Raw genomic sequence first — 22,859 nt, forward strand, 5'->3', positions numbered from 1 at the left:
AGACAAGTGTCTGCTGTTAGTATTAAAGTAACTCTAATCATTTTGAAGGTGAAGATTATTTGGAGGTTAGGATTATGTGACTCCATTCATAGGGCTGTACCGTATACGCTGTGGTATGGTGTGTGGTGTGATTACCTCTGAAGAGCAGTGTCTGGCTGAAGTCACTGCGTAGGTCTCTCTGGCACACCGCCTGGACTCTGAACAGATACAGGATGTCTGGAGACACGTGGGTTATCACCGCCTTCTGTAAATTGATCACAGCGAGAGAGAGAGAGAGAACGAGAGTCAAGAAGACAGACTGCCACTGAGACCTGTAGATATGGGCTAGCCACACTACAGTACATCAAAGGCCTAAGGAAACAATTCACATATGATTTACGATCCGTGAGTGTCAATACCGGCAGCTCACAGCCATGTTAGGGATCTATGGCATCTGCTTTATCCTCACCGAACCCCTACCCCTCTTTGTGTCCTCACGTACCCCTCACTGTGTCCTTAAGACCGCAAGGCCCTCCAGCGGGTGGTGAAGACGGCCCAGTAGCTCACTGGGACCGTGCTCCCAACCATCAAGGACATCTACTCGAAACAGCATCATCAAGGAACCCACACCCCAGCCACAAGCTGTTCACGACCTTACAGTCGGGCAGACGGTATCGGAGCATGAGGTCTGATACCGACGGACTCAGAGACAGTTTCTATCCACAAGCTATTAGACTGCTGAACACTTGAACGGGACTGACCACCTGCTCTGATTCTCCGCACCTTAGCACACATGCACTCACGCGCACGTGCACGCTTGCACACACGCGCGCACACACACAGACACACATTCATGCTACACACACACACACACACATCACAACTGCTGCTACCAGACTCTAATTATACCGCTCAGTTTATATACTTGACCCCGCTTCCCCAATACACATGTAAAAATTGGACAATAAATTGTGCCTTCCTGTATTATACTTATGCTAAAAGGTTTATTCTATTCTACTGAGCCATTTACTTTATGTACGCATCCTTACCTCCTATTATTTCTTAATGTTGTTGCGTTGTGGAGAAGGAAGCACTTCGTTGGACGATGTATAGCAATGCGTTTCCCGCACATGCGACTAATAAAAGCCTGAAACTGAAACGTACCTATCCCTCACTGTCTGACGCAGCAGAAGCCATTCTGGTTCAAGTTAATTCTATTAGAGATGGTCTCCAGAATGGAAGGTTATTGCATTGGCCGAAGGGGAGATGAGAGGAGGGGGAAGTGAAACTAAGGGCTTGAGTGGTTTTCAATTGATTCAATTGTGATTGCAGGAAGCCTGCGGGTCCCTGATGTGACCCTGATGAGGGGGTCCGGGTACGGAGATTGAAAATAAAAATGAAAATGAAGTGGGCAGAGAATAGAAAGAGGGGGCTGACGAGAGGGAGGAGAAGGAGGGACTTGGCAAAGGAAGAGAGAGAGAGAGAGAGAGAGATGGTGGTGATTGAGTGTAGCCAAAGAGAGATTGATGTCAAGGATATGTCGTCTCTCTTCAGACAGTGTCTCTCCTGCTGTGTATGTTTATTTAAATGAAATGATCGTTCAAAGCCTCCTCTGTCTGGCCTCATCTCAAAATGTATTTTTAGAGGATGAAAGACATCAGAGTTGGGCGCTTTAGTCTCCATTTGGCACGTCTAAATAATCAACACATCCAAGTAACTAATGTGAGGGCAGGAAATATATCAACAAGCAGACTGCCATGATGTCTTTAAATATAAAAAACATGACTTCACCCAGTTCACAGATTATAGTCACCGTATCAGACTCTCACCTCTCACTGACACTGGAGGGAGTTGAGCCCACCAACAGACACATCACAGTGGGAGTCATCAGTGCAGTGTGTGTGAGACAGGCTTGGAGTGTCTATTTCCAGCCAGGTGACTGTGACCGACTGACAGACACACTCGTTTTTTTGTGGTCGACCTGAACTGACCAGGACCTAACTATGGGCTATAACTTGGACACGGAGTTTCTCCTGGTCAGATCATAAGATTAGTGAAAATTTCTGGTCCTGAGTATGGCAGCTGAATAGTTTCTTACCGGGGGAAAACTCTTTGTTTTCTTGTAAACTGCAACAGTGTTGTCTATCTGTGTCTCACCATGTTCTGGTCCCCAGTCTTGGTGAAGGTCTTCTCGTAGGCCACATCACTCTTCACCCAGCTGTAGGAGACCATGAAGCTGGTGATAGGCGGGTGGTAAACCATGAGCGGGCGCTGCCAGCTCACCACCAGGGCAGTGCCATTCAGAGGCTGGATCTTCATGTTGACCGGGGCACTGCTACAGACTGGTGAGGAAGGGAGAGGGACGGAGGGGGGAAGAATGAGGAGAGGGATGGATTGAGAGAGGAGAGAGGAGAAAAAAGGTAAGCCAATGAGTCATAAGTCACATCAAAACCACCCTGGGTGGAAGAGAATAGAAGAGAGATAGATATAAGATAGATATATAGATATAAGAAGAGGGGAGAGAGAGAGAGAGAGAGAGAGAGATAAGAAGAGGGGAGAGAGAGAGATAAAAGAAGAGGGGAGAGAGAGATGTAAGAAGAGGATTGAAGAGAGAGAGAGAGAGATGTAAGAAGAGCGGAGAGAGAGAGCGAGAGAGATGTAAGAAGAGGGGAGAGAGAGAGAGAGCGAGAGAGATGTAAGAAGAGGGGAGAGAGAGAGCGAGAGAGATGTAAGAAGAGGGGAGAGAGAGAGAGAGCGAGAGAGATGTAAGAAGAGGGGAGAGAGAGTGAGAGATGTAAGAAGAGGGGAGAGAGAGAGAGAGCGAGAGAGATGTAAGGGGAGAGAGAGAGAGCGAGAGAGATGTAAGAAGAGGGGAGAGAGAGTGAGAGAGATGTAAGAAGAGGGGAGAGAGAGCGAGAGATGTAAGAAGAGGGGAGAGAGAGCGAGAGAGATGTAAGAAGAGGGGAGAGAGAGCGAGAGAGATGTAAGAAGAGGGGAGAGAGAGCGAGAGAGATGTAAGAAGAGGGGAGAGAGAGCGAGATGTAAGAAGAGGGGAGAGAGAGAGAGATGTAAGAAGAGGGGAGAGAGAGAGAGAGAGATGTAAGAAGAGGAGAGAGAGAGAGAGAGAGAGAGAGAGATGTAAGAAGAGCGGAGAGAGAGAGAGAGAGAGAGAGAGATGTATAAGAAGAGGGGAGAGAGAGAGAGAGATGTAAGAAGAGGGGAGAGAGAGAGAGAGATGTAAGAAGAGCGGAGAGAGAGAGAGAGAGAGAGATGTAAGAAGAGCGGAGAGAGAGAGAGATGTAAGAAGAGCGGAGAGAGAGAGAGAGAGAGAGATGTAAGAAGAGCGGAGAGAGAGAGATGTAAGAAGAGCGGAGAGAGAGAGAGAGAGAGAGATGTAAGAAGAGGGGAGAGAGAGAGAGAGATGTAAGAAGAGCGGAGAGAGAGAGAGATGTAAGAAGAGCGGAGAGAGAGAGAGAGAGAGAGAGAGATGTAAGAAGAGGGGAGAGAGAGAGAGAGAGATGTAAGAAGAGCGGAGAGAGAGAGAGAGATGTAAGAAGAGCGGAGAGAGAGAGAGAGCGAGATGTAAGAAGAGGGGAGAGAGAGAGAGCGAGAGATGTAAGAAGAGGGGAGAGAGAGAGAGAGAGCGAGCCTTGCGGGGCTTGTTTTTCTTACAAATGAAGCAATGGTGACACCGACAAACAAACAGGTAAAAATAGAAGGCCTTGCTCGGAGCGGCGGACTGCTGGCTGTGTTCACATCATAGCAGTCCGATCTGATGATGGCAAGCGGTGTGTGTGTGTGGTTCTTATCTCTTTATCGGGACCTAAAATCCCAAAAAGGCCCCACAAGGAGAGTAAAACATGGAATTTCCCACATCCCCATGAGGACAAAGGACAGTGGTGGAAAAAGTAAAAGTGAAAGTCACCCAGTAAAATACTTCTTGAGTAAAAGTCGAAAAGTATATGGTTTTAAATATACTTAAGTATCAAAAGTAAATGTAATTGCTAAAATATACTTTATTATCAAAAGTAAAAGTATAAATCATTTCAAATTCATTATATTAAGCAAACCAGATGGCACAATGTTCTTGTTTTTAAATGTATGGATAGCCAGGGGCACACTCCAACACTCAGACATAGGGGCGCGTTCGTAAATTCGCTCTGTCTATATACTCCGATTTCAGAGCCCTCTCGTCTGAGTGTGCCAGAGGGGCAGAATAACAGATTCATTTTTTGAACACTCAACACTCCTTGAATATGGCCGGTGTCAGTAAACATCTGCAAAAAAGTGTAATTAAATTGTTGTCAGCAGCACAGTTACAGTCTGGATAACATGAAATTGAAAATAACCAACTCAAGAGTAAAACGGTCAGAGTGAGGTGTTCCCTCATTTGTGTCTGGAAGTAGCTAGCAAGTTAGCCAATGATAGCTTCGGTGCTTGACTACTGGTCAGAACGCTTGAATCAACCCTACTCATTGGCCAGAGCATCCAGTGTGCGCTCTGAACGCTCCTAGAGCGATACGAATGAATAATCTGACAACGCTCTGAATTTACGAATTCTCGGAGCGCCAGATTGAACTGACGAACACACCTGTAATTTACAAACACAGCATTTGTGTTTAGTGAATCCAACAGATCAGATGCAGTAGGGATGACCAGTACGGATGTGTGAATTGAAAAATGTTCCTGTCCTGCTAATCCTTCAAAAATGTAACGAGTACTTTTGGGTGTCAGAGAAAATGTATGGAGTAGAAAGTACATTATTTTCTTTAGGAATGTAGTGAAATAAAAATAAAAAGATGTCAAAAATATAAATAGTAAAGTAAAGTACAGATACACCAGAAAAACGACTTATGTAGTACTTTAAAGTATTTTTACTTAAGTACTTTACACCAATGCTATTTTAACCTTAAGGGCTAGGTTTAGGGTTACAATTAGAGTGAGGGTTCTAATTAGGGTTAAGGAAATGGGTTAGTGGTTAGGTTCATGGTTAGGGTTGTGTGTGTGTTTGTGTGCGTGCGTTTGTATGCATGAGTGTGTGTGTTACGTGTGTGGGTTGCAGGCAGGCAGCCTGAGGAGTAGCTCAATATTTTATTACTGTCTGACTGCTGACTCATCCAGCTGTTGGTTTCCTGAGGAGTAGCTTCAAACAGACTGAAATAACACATAAGCTTATAAAGACACTAGCCCCAGGCCTCAACACACAGGGCTCTGGCATAGTCCAACCAACCAGTCTCTGGGGTACTGGATGGAGGGATGGAAGGAGGAGGGATGGAAGGAGGAGGGATGGAAGAAGGAGGGATGGAAGGAGGAGGGATGGAAGGAGGAGGGATGGAAGGAGGAGGGATGGAAGGAGGAGGGATGGAAGAAGGAGGGATGGAAGAAGGAGGGATGGAAGAAGGAGGGATAGTGAGATGGAGGGGTGGAGATAGATAGATAGATAGATAGATAGATAGATAGATAGATAGATAGATAGATAGATAGATAGATAGATAGATAGATAGATAGATAGATAGGTTGGAGCCATGGAGAGATGGAGGAATGGAGAGATGGATGGAGAGACCCGTGGCTGTAGACTGGAGGAGGACAACACACATCTAAAGACTGCCTCCTCATTCATGTTTTCCTTTTCATGAGGAGGCTTCCCAAGCCACAAGAGCCATAACTACTTATCTGGCTGCAATAAAACCATATCACTTTGTTTACATGAGAAATTGAACATCATGACACATATTCTGAGCGGTACAAGTTGGATAACACAAGGCTTGGTTTTCAATGGCTGCAACAGTGAAACCAAGAGGCATAAATACAGATTCAAAGGAAGTAGTACACACATTCAGAATCACTCAAGGGGAGCCACTATTACACTGATGGTAAGGCAAGCTATTCTATAACCATTGCCATTTCCTGTGTATGAAGGAATCCTTGAGCAGTACTATACATAACCTCAAGGTGGTGCTGTAGGCCACAGTATGGGCACTGGACAGGGATCTAATATCATTATGTGTTTTATTGAGGGTGTGTCTGTCCGTCTGAGATTTCTCCCCTTTTCCACTACAGATAAAATGATATGAAAGAGGTGTGAATAGTCAGGTTTATTCAACAAATGCATTTTTTTTTGCAAAAAACGACAACATTGCGGCATGTGTAATGGAAACGGCAGCTATATGAGAAGTGTTCTAGAGATCGACACTGTTTTTATCTGTTTAACAGGGGTGGATTGTTTTGTATTGCGACAAACGATGATGGAAACAGAGTTTAAAAAAAATCAAAATAATGATTGATTCCAGAATAAAGATTCCAGAATAATGATTCCAGAATAATGATTGATTCCAGAATAATGATTGCAGAATAAAGGTACATGGAGCACATGATGTCATCCCGTAGCTATAAAGCCCCACTCCACATTTCATTCTAAATACCTACTGGTCTCTAAATCCATTTTTATTATATTTTAAACTAGGCTCTAAAAAAATAACATTTCTTTGCAAGACAAGGATTGACTTGACTTTCAAGAATCCCTGAAACGCTTTGCCTTGCTTGGCTTTTCTGGTTGGCTGGCTGGGTGGAAGTTTCACCATCCAATTATTTCAGGTCTACAGGAGTGCAAGTTTCCCCATGGCACGGTCCGTGGTGATATTATTAGAATATGGAAAATATGAGTCTGTTCTTGTATTCTATCCGTGCTGGCTTTTGCAGGCTTCCTGAGATATGAAACAGATAAGTGGGGGCAGCCATACAGGATCCTGTCAATTTGCCTAAGTTAATGTTTTTTAAATTTATTTTATAGGTGTGAAGCCATTACGTCCAGCTGGTTTTGTCAGACCAATTGAAATGCAGTTTAATGGAAAAGCACCATAGCAGGTAAATGTCGCAACTATTGTGGAAGCAAACTTTCTAAATCACTGGGAACATATGATGTATAATATATGAAATTGAGATGGGGGGGTGTGTGAGTGAGTGAGTGAGTGAGTGAGTGAGTGAGTGAGTGAGTGAGTGAGTGAGTGAGTGAGTGAGTGAGTGAGTGAGAGAGGGAGAGAGGGAGAGAGAGAGAGAGAGAGAGGGGAGAGGGAGAGAGAGGCATGCAGGGGAAGAGAAGGGAAGGAGAAGTCATAGCGAGTAGAGGTGGGGAGGATGAAAAAGAGATGGTTAGGTTGAGAAACACACTGTGACTGATGCCTAATGGAAGTCCTCTGTTACTGCTTCGAGAGCTCGACACTACACATGTCATTCACCAGTTGAGGGCATTATGACCCTCATCACCACCATAATCATCATTCACCGTATCATCCGCAAGCCAGAAAAGAGGGCACAGACACACATCTCTCCACATTCAGAGCAGAGGAGAGAAGAGAGGAAGAAAGGAGAAGAGGAGAGGAGTTAAACGCAGAGAGCAGCTCCCTCATACTAAACCCTGTGTTCAGAGTCGTCTTATGAGAGCGAGGAGAGAGAAAATGGGACAAATGGAGGAGGAAATGGCGAGAGAAATGAGAGATACATTAAAAATATAGAGAGAGAGAGAGAGAGAGACGTTTGTTGGTCCAGTACTTGTTCCACCCATCCCCTCAACTGACATAATTGCCACAAAAGCAATTTCACAACTTAATTTGTATGGCTTTATTTTTAGTGTGCATATTAATGATGAATACTGCTGCAGCCCATTACAGCGCTAGCTCCCACTTCATCACAAGCGCACCTGATCAATTCTCTCTCCGAGCCACACTCAAAACAAAGAGAGAGCCCACGTTTAAAGAGGCAGGAGCCTTTCTGGATGGACGGACTCAAGCGGTTTTTTGCGGCGCCTCAACTCACAACGTTTGTGGACGTTATACAAAGAGAGAGAAAGGCAATACATAACTGAAAGTCTGTATGAGTGAGTGAGTATGAGTTAATACATGGTATGGAAAGGGACTGAGTGACAGAGTGAGAGTCAGTGTAAGGTCAGATCAGGTGTAGTGCGGTCCCTCTGGATGAGTCCGTAGTGCAGTGGGGGTCCGTCCCCAGGCTGTCAATCAGGCGTCTGACTGACTGACTGACTGACTGACTGACTGACTAGAAGAGACTGTGTAGTGTGGTACCTCTGGATGCGTCCGTGGTGCCATCTGTACCCAGTCCCAGGTTGTCGGTCTGGTCCCTCTGCCAGGCATCTTTAACGGCAGACTTCAACACCTCCCGGTTGTCCAGGTCCTGGAGGGGTCTGTAGTTGTTTCTCAGGTATTCTACCGACTTCACATGGTCCTGCTGCTCCGTGGTGAAGATGGAGTAGAACGCCTCCAGCTAGACACAGAGAGAGAGAGGGAGCAAGAGAGAGAGAGATATAGTCTTCGGTAAGGCATGAGCAGGGGTGGTTGCGCGCGTGTGTGTTTATGTGTGTTTGCGTGTGTGTTGGGTGGAAGGGGTGTCCCTGAAGTAAAGGACATGAACGGGCTGCTGTTCCGCTCAACTGGCCCGAGGAGTGTGGAACATTTCAATGGGCCGAATTTGCTGACATGGATCGCTTTGACTGATTTCCTACAGAGCGCTGTAATGACTACACATTAAAGATCGGCTGGAATCATGGACACACAGAAAAATGTGAGACCATCTGTAAATGCCATAAAACATCGCAGAACACAGTCAATACTTTCCATCCCCCTAACCAATACAGAACAAAGGATTTGTCCTCTGCTGCAAGTTTATGGACATATCTCGTCCGGAGCTCTTCAAATATGTACTGTACACTCGAGGAAATAATATGTGGATATGTCAATACATGTGTGTGTATAACCAAGTGTTGGACATACAGTACAAAGATATTAAACAGCCCTGGTTTGGGGCGTAATAGTCAACCTGGTGTCAGAGGGGATTTAAAAGCCTGCACCACCCTGGGTGCAAGTTTTGGTTCTTGCCCTAGCACTACACAGCTGATTCAAATAACCAACCCATCGTCAAGATTAGATTATTTGAATCAGCTGTGTAGGGCAAAAAACTAAACGTGCACCCAGAGGGGGCCCGAGGACAGAGTTTGGGATAGCCTGCTATAGAAAGTACAAGCCTATGGGAAAGAGTAGTTTGGGCTGCGACGGAGGTTACTGTATAGAGAAGGTTTTCAAGATGTTTGTAGGGGCTGTGCTTTGTGGTAATTTGGCCAGGTTCCGGTGGAGTTTTCGATGCGGGCTAAACTGAAATGCAACACTTCAGTGTAGATCTGATCATGGATGTGGTGGCATTTCGGGGCAGCCCAAGAGCCATGCTTTCTTTGGAGGGGTGGATTGAGGATTTTGCTCAACGGAGAAGTATATATATTTTTTTGATCTTAAAATCAATGTTGTCACAGTTGCTTCTTGTTGAAGAGGCAGCTGCTAACGTTAGCTTGCTGTAGCTAGCAATTGTCTTCCTCCGTATCTGAATGAATTTGTGGCTATTTCTTTCGATCTGGCAAAATAAGAGAGCTAGATTTTGTTTGTGTAATGCCATATGTCGATAACATAGCTAAGTTTGTCACTGGTATGGGCTATTAAATATCCTAAACCTAGTCAGCTAGACGGTGATAGCTACAAGCTAAAACCGGGGAGAGAGGGAGGAGATAATTCACTTCCTGTTTAATCTAATCTGCTGTTAGCTTGCTAATGTTCACTCAAATACTTATTTCCACATGTAATTGATCAAATTAGCTTTGTATTCTATAAAGATTGTAATTGTGTGAATATTGTAGAAAAATTCCACCTACAGCTTACCGTGTACAATAGGCTACAGGCAATAAGTTCCTCCACATTGTACAGTAGGCTAAAGACAATATGTTCCTCCACCATGTTCAGTAGGCTACAGACAATATGTTCCTCCACCATGTTCAGTAGACTACAGACAATATGTTCCTCCACATTGTACAGTAGGCTACAGACAATAAGTTCCTCCACATTGTACAGTAGGCTACAGACAATATGTTCCTCCACCATGTTCAGTAGGCTACAGACAATATGTTCCTCCACCATGTTCAGTAGACTACAGACAATATGTTACTCCATCATGTTCAGTAGACTACAGACAATATGTTCCTCCACATTGTAGAGTAAGCTACAGGCAATACGTTCCTCCACCATGTACAATAGGCTACAGGCAATAAGTTCCTCCACCATGTACAGTAGGTTACAGACAATATGTTCCTCCATCATGTACAGTAGGTTACAGAAAATATGTTCCTCCACCATGTACAGTAGGTTACAGACAATATGTTCCTCCATCATGTACAGTAGGTTACAGGCAATAAGTTCCTCCATCATGTACAGTAGGTTACAGAAAATATGTTCCTCCATCATGTACAGTAGGTTACAGGCAATAAGTTCCTCCATCATGTACAGTAGGTTACAGGCAATAAGTTCCTCCATCATGTACAGTAGGTTACAGGCAATAAGTTCCTCCACCATGTACAGTAGACTACAGGCAATAAGTTCCTCCACCATGTACAGTAGGTTACAGGCAATAAGTTCCTCCACCATGTACAGTAGGCTACAGGCAATAAGTTCCTCCACCATGTACAGTAGACTACAGGCAATAAGTTCCTCCACCATGTACAGTAGGTTACAGGCAATAAGTTCCTCCACCATGTACAGTAGGTTACAGGCAATAAGTTCCTCCACCATGTACAGTAGACTACAGGCAATAAGTTCATCCAATATGTACAGTAGCCTACAGACAATATGTTCCTCCACCATGTACAGTAGACTACAGGCAATAAGTTCCTCCACCATGTACAGTAGACTACAGGCGATAAGTTCCTCCACCATGTACAGTAGACTACAGGCAATAAGTTCCTCCACCATGTACAGTAGGTTACAGGCAATAAGTTCCTCCACCATGTACAGTAGGTTACAGGCAATAAGTTCCTCCACCATGTACAGTAGCCTACAGACAATATGTTCCTCCACCATGTACAGTAGACTAAAGGCAATAAGTTCCTCCACCATGTACAGTAGACTACAGACAATATGTTCCTCCACCATGTACAGTAGCCTACAGACAATATGTTCCTCCACCATGTACAGTAGACTAAAGGCAATAAGTTCCTCCACCATGTACAGTAGGTTACAGGCAATATGTTCCTCCATCATGTACAGTAGACTACAGGCAATAAGTTCCTCCACCATGTACAGTAGGTTACAGGCAATAAGTTCCTCCACCATGTACAGTAGACAACAGACAATATGTTCCTCCACCATGTGCAGTAGGCTACAGACAATATGTTCCTCCACCATGTACAGTAGGCTACAGACAATATGTTCCTCCACCATGTTCAGTAGACTATAGACAATATGTTCCTCCACATTGTAGAGTAAGTTACAGGCAATAAGTTCCTCCACCATGTACAATAGGCTACAGGCAATATGTTCCTCCACCATGTACAGTAGGTTACAGGCAATAAGTTCCTCCACCATGTACAGTAGGTTACAGACAATATGTTTCTCCACCATGTACAGTAGGTTACAGGCAATAAGTTCCTCCACCATGTACAGTAGGTTACAGACAATATGTTTCTCCACCATGTACAGTAGGTTACAGACAATATGTTCCTCCACCATGTACAGTAGACTACAGACAATATGTTCCTCCATCATGTACAGTAGACTACAGACAATATGTTCCTCCACCATGTACAGTAGGCTACAGACAATATGTTCCTCCATCATGTACAGTAGACTACAGACAATATGTTCCTCCACCATGTACAGTAGGCTACAGACAATATGTTCCTCCATCATGTACAGTAGACTACAGACAATATGTTCCTCCACATTGTAGAGTAAGCTACAGGCAATATGTTCCTCCACCATGTACAGTAGGTTACAGAAAATATGTTCCTCCATCATGTACAGTAGGTTACAGGCAATATGTTCCTCCATCATGTACAGTAGGTTACAGGCAATATGTTCCTTCACCATGTACAGTAGGTTACAGGCAATACGTTCCTCCACCATGTACAGTAGACTACAGGCAATATGTTCCTCCACCATGTACAGTAGGCTACAGGCAATATGTTCCTCCATCATGTACAGTAGGCTACAGGCAATATGTTCCTCCACCATGTACAGTAGGCTACATGCAATATGTTCCTCCACCATGTACAGTAGACTACAGGCAATATGTTCCTCCACCATGTACGGTAGGCTACAGGCAATATGTTCCTCCATCATGTACAGTAGGTTACAGGCAATATGTTCCTCCACCATGTACAGTAGGCTACAGGCAATATGTTCCTCCATCATGTACAGTAGGCTACAGGCAATATGTTCCTCCACCATGTACAGTAGACTACAGACAATATGTTCCTCCACCATGTACAGTAGGTTACAGACAATTTGTTCCTCCCATGTACAGTAGGTTACAGACAATATGTTCCTCCATCATGTACAGTAGACTACAGACAATATGTTCCTCCACCATGTACAGTAGGTTACAGACAATATGTTCCTCCACCATGTACCGTAGGTTACAGGCAATATGTTCCTCCATCATGTACAGTAGGTTACAGACAATATGTTCCTCCACCATGTACAGTAGACTACAGACAATATGTTCCTCCATCATGTACAGTAGGTTACAGGCAATATGTTCCTCCATCATGTACAGTAGGTTACAGACAATATGTTCCTCCACCATGTACAGTAGACTAAAGGCAATAAGTTCCTCCACCATGTACAGTAGGTTACAGGCAATATGTTCCTCCATCATGTACAGTAGACTACAGGCAATAAGTTCCTCCACCATGTACAGTAGGTTACAGGCAATAAGTTCCTCCACCATGTACAGTAGACAACAGACAATATGTTCCTCCACCATGTACAGTAGGCTACAGACAATATGTTCCTCCACCATGTACAGTAGGCTACAGACAATATGTTCCTCCACCATGTTCAGTAGACTATAGACAATATGTTCCTCCACATTGTAGAGTAAGTTACAGGCAATAAGTTCCTCCACCATGTACAGTAGACTACAGGCAATAAGTTCCTCCACCATGTACAGTAGGTTACAGGCAATAAGTTCCTCCACCATGTACAGTAGGTTACAGGCAATAAGTTCCTCCACCATGTACAGTAGCCTACAGACAATATGTTCCTCCACCATGTACAGTAGACTAAAGGCAATAAGTTCCTCCACCATGTACAGTAGACTACATACAATATGTTCCTCCACCATGTACAGTAGCCTACAGACAATATGTTCCCCACCATGTACAGTAGACTAAAGGCAATAAGTTCCTCCACCATGTACAGTAGGTTACAGGCAATATGTTCCTCCATCATGTACAGTAGACTACAGGCAATAAGTTCCTCCACCATGTACAGTAGGTTACAGGCAATAAGTTCCTCCACCATGTACAGTAGACAACAGACAATATGTTCCTCCACCATGTACAGTAGGCTACAGACAATATGTTCCTCCACCATGTACAGTAGGCTACAGACAATATGTTCCTCCACCATGTTCAGTAGACTATAGACAATATGTTCCTCCACATTGTAGAGTAAGTTACAGGCAATAAGTTCCTCCACCATGTACAGTAGGTTACAGGCAATAAGTTCCTCCACCATGTACAGTAGGTTACAGACAATATGTTTCTCCACCATGTACAGTAGGTTACAGACAATATGTTCCTCCACCATGTACAGTAGGCTACAGACAATATGTTCCTCCACCATGTACAGTAGACTAAAGGCAATAAGTTCCTCCACCATGTACAGTAGGTTACAGGCAATATGTTCCTCCATCATGTACAGTAGACTACAGGCAATAAGTTCCTCCACCATGTACAGTAGGTTACAGGCAATAAGTTCCTCCACCATGTACAGTAGACAACAGACAATATGTTCCTCCACCATGTACAGTAGGCTACAGACAATATGTTCCTCCACCATGTACAGTAGGCTACAGACAATATGTTCCTCCACCATGTTCAGTAGACTATAGACAATATGTTCCTCCACATTGTAGAGTAAGTTACAGGCAATAAGTTCCTCCACCATGTACAGTAGACTACAGGCAATAAGTTCCTCCACCATGTACAGTAGGTTACAGGCAATAAGTTCCTCCACCATGTACAGTAGGTTACAGGCAATAAGTTCCTCCACCATGTACAGTAGCCTACAGACAATATGTTCCTCCACCATGTACAGTAGACTAAAGGCAATAAGTTCCTCCACCATGTACAGTAGACTACATACAATATGTTCCTCCACCATGTACAGTAGCCTACAGACAATATGTTCCCCCACCATGTACAGTAGACTAAAGGCAATAAGTTCCTCCACCATGTACAGTAGGTTACAGGCAATATGTTCCTCCATCATGTACAGTAGACTACAGGCAATAAGTTCCTCCACCATGTACAGTAGGTTACAGGCAATAAGTTCCTCCACCATGTACAGTAGACAACAGACAATATGTTCCTCCACCATGTACAGTAGGCTACAGACAATATGTTCCTCCACCATGTACAGTAGGCTACAGACAATATGTTCCTCCACCATGTTCAGTAGACTATAGACAATATGTTCCTCCACATTGTAGAGTAAGTTACAGGCAATAAGTTCCTCCACCATGTACAGTAGGTTACAGGCAATAAGTTCCTCCACCATGTACAGTAGGTTACAGACAATATGTTTCTCCACCATGTACAGTAGGTTACAGACAATATGTTCCTCCACCATGTACAGTAGGCTACAGACAATATGTTCCTCCATCATGTACAGTAGACTACAGACAATATGTTCCTCCACCATGTACAGTAGGCTACAGACAATATGTTCCTCCACCATGTACAGTAGGCTACAGACAATATGTTCCTCCACATTGTAGAGTAAGCTACAGGCAATATGTTCCTCCACCATGTACAGTAGGTTACAGAAAATATGTTCCTCCATCATGTACAGTAGGTTACAGGCAATATGTTCCTCCATCATGTACAGTAGGTTACAGGCAATATGTTCCTCCACCATGTACAGTAGGTTACAGGCAATAAGTTCCTCCACCATGTACAGTAGACTACAGGCAATATGTTCCTCCACCATGTACAGTAGGCTACAGGCAATATGTTCCTCCATCATGTACAGTAGGCTACAGGCAATATGTTCCTCCACCATGTACAGTAGGCTACATGCAATATGTTCCTCCACCATGTACAGTAGACTACAGGCAATATGTTCCTCCACCATGTACGGTAGGCTACAGGCAATATGTTCCTCCATCATGTACAGTAGGTTACAGGCAATAAGTTCCTCCACCATGTACAGTAGGCTACATGCAATATGTTCCTCCACCATGTACAGTAGACTACAGGCAATATGTTCCTCCACCATGTACGGTAGGCTACAGGCAATATGTTCCTCCATCATGTACAGTAGGTTACAGGCAATAAGTTCCTCCACCATGTACAGTAGGTTACAGGCAATAAGTTCCTCCACCATGTACAGTAGCCTACAGACAATATGTTCCTCCACCATGTACAGTAGACTAAAGGCAATAAGTTCCTCCACCATGTACAGTAGACTACATACAATATGTTCCTCCACCATGTACAGTAGCCTACAGACAATATGTTCCCCCACCATGTACAGTAGACTAAAGGCAATAAGTTCCTCCACCATGTACAGTAGGTTACAGACAATATGTTCCTCCACCATGTACAGTAGGTTACAGACAATTTGTTCCTCCACCATGTACAGTAGGTTACAGACAATATGTTCCTCCATCATGTACAGTAGACTACAGACAATATGTTCCTCCACCATGTACAGTAGGTTACAGACAATATGTTCCTCCACCATGTATAGTAGGTTACAGGCAATATGTTCCTCCATCATGTACAGTAGGTTACAGACAATATGTTCCTCCACCATGTACAGTAGACTACAGACAATATGTTCCTCCATCATGTACAGTAGGTTACAGACAATATGTTCCTCCACCATGTACAGTAGACTACAGACAACATGTTCCTCCATGTACAGTAGGTTACAGGCAATATGTTCCTCCACCATGTACAGTAGACTACAGGCAATATGTTCCTCCATCATGTACAGTAGGCTACAGGCAATATGTTCCTCCACCATGTACAGTAGGCTACATGCAATATGTTCCTCCACCATGTACAGTAGACTACAGGCAATATGTTCCTCCACCATGTACAGTAGGCTACAGGCAATATGTTCCTCCATGTACAGTAGGTTACAGGCAATATGTTCCTCCACCATGTACAGTAGACTACAGACAATATGTTCCTCCATCATGTACAGTAGGTTACAGGCAATATGTTCCTCCACCATGTACAGTAGGTTACAGACAATATGTTCCTCCACCATGTACAGTAGACTACAGACAATATGTTCCTCCATCATGTACAGTAGACTACAGACAATATGTTCCTCCACCATGTACAGTAGGTTACAGACAATATGTTCCTCCACCATGTACAGTAGGCTACATACAATATGTTCCTCCATCATGTACAGTAGGCTACAGGCAATATGTCCCTCCACCATGTACAATAGACTACAGACAATATGTTCCTCCACCATGTACAGTAGACTACAGACAATATGTTCATCCACCATGTACAGTAGGTTACAGACAATATGTTTCTCCACCATGTACAGTAGGTTACATACTATGTTCCTCCACCATGTACAGTAGACTACAGACAATATGTTCCTCCATCATGTACAGTAGACTACAGACAATATGTTCCTCCACCATGTACAGTAGGCTACAGACAATATGTTCCTCCATCATGTACAGTAGACTACAGACAATATGTTCCTCCACCATGTACAGTAGGCTACAGACAATATGTTCCTCCATCATGTACAGTAGACTACAGACAATATGTTCCTCCACATTGTAGAGTAAGCTACAGGCAATATGTTCCTCCACCATGTACAGTAGGTTACAGAAAATATGTTCCTCCATCATGTACAGTAGGTTACAGGCAATATGTTCCTCCATCATGTACAGTAGGTTACAGGCAATATGTTCCTCCACCATGTACAGTAGGTTACAGGCAATAGGTTCCTCCACCATGTACAGTAGGCTACAGGCAATAAGTTCCTCCACCATGTACAGTAGACTACAGGCAATAAGTTCCTCCACCATGTACAGTAGGTTACAGGCAATACGTTCCTCCACCATGTACAGTAGGTTACAGGCAATAAGTTCCTCCACCATGTACAGTAGACTACAGGCAATAAGTTCATCCAACATGTACAGTAGCCTACAGACAATATGTTCCTCCACCATGTACAGTAGACTACAGGCAATAAGTTCCTCCACCATGTACAGTAGACTACAGGCAATAAGTTCCTCCACCATGTACAGTAGACTACAGGCAATAAGTTCCTCCACCATGTACAGTAGGTTACAGGCAATAAGTTCCTCCACCATGTACAGTAGGTTACAGGCAATAAGTTCCTCCACCATGTACAGTAGCCTACAGACAATATGTTCCTCCACCATGTACAGTAGACTAAAGGCAATAAGTTCCTCCACCATGTACAGTAGACTACAGACAATATGTTCCTCCATCATGTACAGTAGGTTACAGGCAATATGTTCCTCCATCATGTACAGTAGGTTACAGACAATATGTTCCTCCACCATGTACAGTAGACTACAGACAATATGTTCCTCCATGTACAGTAGGTTACAGGCAATATGTTCCTCCATCATGTACAGTAGACTACAGACAATATGTTCCTCCACCATGTACAGTAGGTTACAGACAATATGTTCCTCCACCATGTACAGTAGGCTACATACAATATGTTCCTCCATCATGTACAGTAGGCTACAGGCAATATGTCCCTCCACCATGTACAATAGACTACAGACAATATGTTCCTCCACCATGTACAGTAGACTACAGACAATATGTTCATCCACCATGTACAGTAGGTTACAGTCAATATGTTTCTCCACCATGTACAGTAGGTTACATACTATGTTCCTCCACCATGTACAGTAGACTACAGACAATATGTTCCTCCATCATGTACAGTAGACTACAGACAATATGTTCCTCCACCATGTACAGTAGGCTACAGACAATATGTTCCTCCATCATGTACAGTAGACTACAGACAATATGTTCCTCCACCATGTACAGTAGGCTACAGACAATATGTTCCTCCATCATGTACAGTAGACTACAGACAATATGTTCCTCCACATTGTAGAGTAAGCTACAGGCAATATGTTCCTCCACCATGTACAGTAGGTTACAGAAAATATGTTCCTCCATCATGTACAGTACGTTACAGGCAATATGTTCCTCCATCATGTACAGTAGGTTACAGGCAATATGTTCCTCCACCATGTACAGTAGGTTACAGGCAATAGGTTCCTCCACCATGTACAGTAGGCTACAGGCAATAAGTTCCTCCACCATGTACAGTAGACTACAGGCAATAAGTTCCTCCACCATGTACAGTAGGTTACAGGCACCATACAGTAGGTTCCTCCACCATGTACAGTAGGTTACAGGCAATAAGTTCCTCCACCATGTACAGTAGACTACAGGCAATAAGTTCATCCAACATGTACAGTAGCCTACAGACAATATGTTCCTCCACCATGTACAGTAGACTACAGGCAATAAGTTCCTCCACCATGTACAGTAGACTACAGGCAATAAGTTCCTCCACCATGTACAGTAGCCTACAGACAATATGTTCCTCCACCATGTACAGTAGACTAAAGGCAATAAGTTCCTCCACCATGTACAGTAGACTACAGACAATATGTTCCTCCACCATGTACAGTAGCCTACAGACAATATGTTCCTCCACCATGTACAGTAGACTAAAGGCAATAAGTTCCTCCACCATGTACAGTAGGTTACAGGCAATATGTTCCTCCATCATGTACAGTAGACTACAGGCAATAAGTTCCTCCACCATGTACAGTAGGTTACAGGCAATAAGTTCCTCCACCATGTACAGTAGACAACAGACAATATGTTCCTCCACCATGTACAGTAGGCTACAGACAATATGTTCCTCCACCATGTACAGTAGGCTACAGACAATATGTTCCTCCACCATGTTCAGTAGACTATAGACAATATGTTCCTCCACATTGTAGAGTAAGTTACAGGCAATAAGTTCCTCCACCATGTACAATAGGCTACAGGCAATATGATCCTCCACCATGTACAGTAGGTTACAGGCAATAAGTTCCTCCACCATGTACAGTAGGTTACAGACAATATGTTTCTCCACCATGTACAGTAGGTTACAGACAATATGTTCCTCCACCATGTACAGTAGACTACAGACAATATGTTCCTCCATCATGTACAGTAGACTACAGACAATATGTTCCTCCACCATGTACAGTAAGCTACAGACAATATGTTCCTCCATCATGTACAGTAGACTACAGACAATATGTTCCTCCACCATGTACAGTAGGCTACAGACAATATGTTCCTCCATCATGTACAGTAGACTACAGACAATATGTTCCTCCACATTGTAGAGTAAGCTACAGGCAATATGTTCCTCCACCATGTACAGTAGGTTACAGAAAATATGTTCCTCCATCATGTACAGTAGGTTACAGGCAATATGTTCCTCCATCATGTACAGTAGGTTACAGGCAATATGTTCCTCCACCATGTACAGTAGGTTACAGGCAATAAGTTCCTCCACCATGTACAGTAGACTACAGGCAATATGTTCCTCCACCATGTACAGTAGGCTACAGGCAATATGTTCCTCCATCATGTACAGTAGGCTACAGGCAATATGTTCCTCCACCATGTACAGTAGACTACAGGCAATATGTTCCTCCACCATGTACGGTAGGCTACAGGCAATATGTTCCTCCATCATGTACAGTAGGTTACAGGCAATATGTTCCTCCACCATGTACAGTAGGCTACAGGCAATATGTTCCTCCATCATGTACAGTAGGCTAGAGGCAATATGTTCCTCCACCATGTACAGTAGACTACAGACAATATGTTCCTCCACCATGTACAGTAGGTTACAGACAATTTGTTCCTCCACCATGTACAGTAGGTTACAGACAATATGTTCCTCCATCATGTACAGTAGACTACAGACAATATGTTCCTCCACCATGTACAGTAGGTTACAGACAATATGTTCCTCCACCATGTACAGTAGGTTACAGGCAATATGTTCCTCCATCATGTACAGTAGGTTACAGACAATATGTTCCTCCACCATGTACAGTAGACTACAGACAATATGTTCCTCCATCATGTACAGTAGGTTACAGGCAATATGTTCCTCCATCATGTACAGTAGGTTACAGACAATATGTTCCTCCACCATGTACAGTAGACTACAGACAATATGTTCCTCCATGTACAGTAGGCTACAGGCAATATGTTCCTCCACCATGTACAGTAGGCTACAGGCAATATGTTCCTCCACCATGTACAGAAGCTTACTGGCAATATGTTCCTCCATCATGTACAGTAGGTTACAGGCAATATGTTCCTCCACCATGTACAGTAGGCTACAGGCAATATGTTCCTCCATCATGTACAGTAGGCTACAGGCAATATGTTCCTCCATCATGTACAGTAGGCTACAGGCAATATGTTCCTCCATCATGTACAGTAGGCTCAGGTAATATGTTCCTCCATCATGTACAGTAGGTTACAGACAATATGTTCCTCCACCATGTACAGTAGGTTACAGACAATATGTTCCTCCACCATGTACAGTAGACTACAGACAATATGTTCCTCCACCATGTACATTAGGTTACAGACAATATGTTCCTCCACCATGTACAGTAGGTTACAGGCAATATGTTCCTCCATCATGTACAGTAGGTTACAGACAATAAGTTCCTCCACCATGTACAGTAGACTACAGACAATATGTTCCTCCATCATGTACAGTAGGTTACAGGCAATATGTTCCTCCATCATGTACAGTAGGTTACAGACAATATGTTCCTCCACCATGTACAGTAGACTACAGACAATATGTTCCTCCACCATGTACAGTAGACTACAGACAATATGTTCCTCCACCATGTACAGTAGACTACAGACAATATGTTCCTCCACCATGTACAGTAGGTTACAGACAATATGTTTCTCCACCATGTACAGTAGGTTACAGACAATATGTTCCTCCATCATGTACAGTAGACTACAGACAATATGTTCCTCCACCATGTACAGTAGGTTACAGAATATGTTCCTCCACCATGTACAGTAGGCTACATACAATATGTTCCTCCATCATGTACAGTAGGCTACAGGCAATATGTCCCTCCACCATGTACAATTGACTACAGACAATATGTTCCTCCATCATGTACAGTAGGTTACAGGCAATATGTTCCTCCATCATGTACAGTAGGTTACAGACAATATGTTCCTCCACCATGTACAGTAGACTACAGACAATATGTTCCTCCACCATGTACAGTAGACTACAGACAATATGTTCCTCCACCATGTACAGTAGGCTACAGACAATATGTTCCTCCATCATGTACAGTAGACTACAGACAATATGTTCCTCCACCATGTACAGTAGGCTACAGACAATATGTTCCTCCATCATGTACAGTAGACTACAGACAATATGTTCCTCCACATTGTAGAGTAAGCTACAGGCAATATGTTCCTCCACCATGTACAGTAGGTTACAGAAAATATGTTCCTCCATCATGTACAGTAGGTTACAGGCAATATGTTCCTCCATCATGTACAGTAGGTTACAGGCAATATGTTCCTCCACCATGTACAGTAGGTTACAGGCAATAAGTTCCTCCACCATGTACAGTAGACTACAGGCAATATGTTCCTCCACCATGTACAGTAGGCTACAGGCAATATGTTCCTCCATCATGTACAGTAGGCTACAGGCAATATGTTCCTCCACCATGTACAGTAGGCTACATGCAATATGTCCCTCCACCATGTACAGTAGACTACAGGCAATATGTTCCTCCACCATGTTCGGTAGGCTACAGGCAATATGTTCCTCCATCATGTACAGTAGGTTACAGGCAATATGTTCCTCCACCATGTACAGTAGGCTACAGGCAATATGTTCCTCCATCATGTACAGTAGGCTACAGGCAATATGTTCCTCCACCATGTACAGTAGACTACAGACAATATGTTCCTCCACCATGTACAGTAGGTTACAGACAATTTGTTCCTCCACCATGTACAGTAGGTTACAGACAATATGTTCCTCCATCATGTACAGTAGACTACAGACAATATGTTCCTCCACCATGTACAGTAGGTTACAGACAATATGTTCCTCCACCATGTACAGTAGGTTACAGGCAATATGTTCCTCCATCATGTACAGTAGGTTACAGACAATATGTTCCTCCACCATGTACAGTAGACTACAGACAATATGTTCCTCCATGTACAGTAGGTTACAGGCAATATGTTCCTCCACCATGTACAGTAGACTACAGGCAATATGTTCCTCCACCATGTACAGTAGGCTACAGGCAATATGTTCCTCCATCATGTACAGTAGGCTACAGGCAATATGTTCCTCCACCATGTACAGTAGGCTACATGCAATATGTTCCTCCACCATGTACAGTAGACTACAGGCAATATGTTCCTCCACCATGTACAGTAGGCTACAGGCAATATGTTCCTCCATCATGTATAGTAGGTTACAGGCAATATGTTCCTCCACCATGTACAGTAGGCTACAGGCAATATGTTCCTCCATCATGTACAGTAGGCTACAGGCAATATGTTCCTCCATCATGTACAGTAGGCTCAGGTAATATGTTCCTCCATCATGTACAGTAGGTTACAGACAATATGTTCCTCCACCATGTACAGTAGGTTACAGACAATATGTTCCTCCACCATGTAC

General features: G+C 43.6%; 1 protein-coding gene across 1 annotated transcript in view; it reads right to left on the reverse strand.

Annotated features, from left to right (window-relative positions):
- LOC115142954 (receptor-type tyrosine-protein phosphatase gamma-like) overlaps nt 1-22,859 on the reverse strand; it is a 324,742-nt gene that overhangs the window by 44,897 nt on the left and 256,986 nt on the right. Inside the window, exons 8-10 of the mRNA XM_029682861.2 lie at nt 8,058-8,256; nt 2,137-2,321; nt 136-244 (exon numbers count right to left, since the gene is read on the reverse strand). Coding sequence (XP_029538721.1) covers nt 136-244; nt 2,137-2,321; nt 8,058-8,256 — 493 coding nt within the window. The remainder of the gene's footprint in view (nt 1-135; nt 245-2,136; nt 2,322-8,057; nt 8,257-22,859) is intronic.

This window comes from Oncorhynchus nerka, linkage group LG15, assembly GCF_034236695.1.
Source record: "Oncorhynchus nerka isolate Pitt River linkage group LG15, Oner_Uvic_2.0, whole genome shotgun sequence".
Classification (NCBI taxonomy): domain Eukaryota; kingdom Metazoa; phylum Chordata; class Actinopteri; order Salmoniformes; family Salmonidae; genus Oncorhynchus; species Oncorhynchus nerka.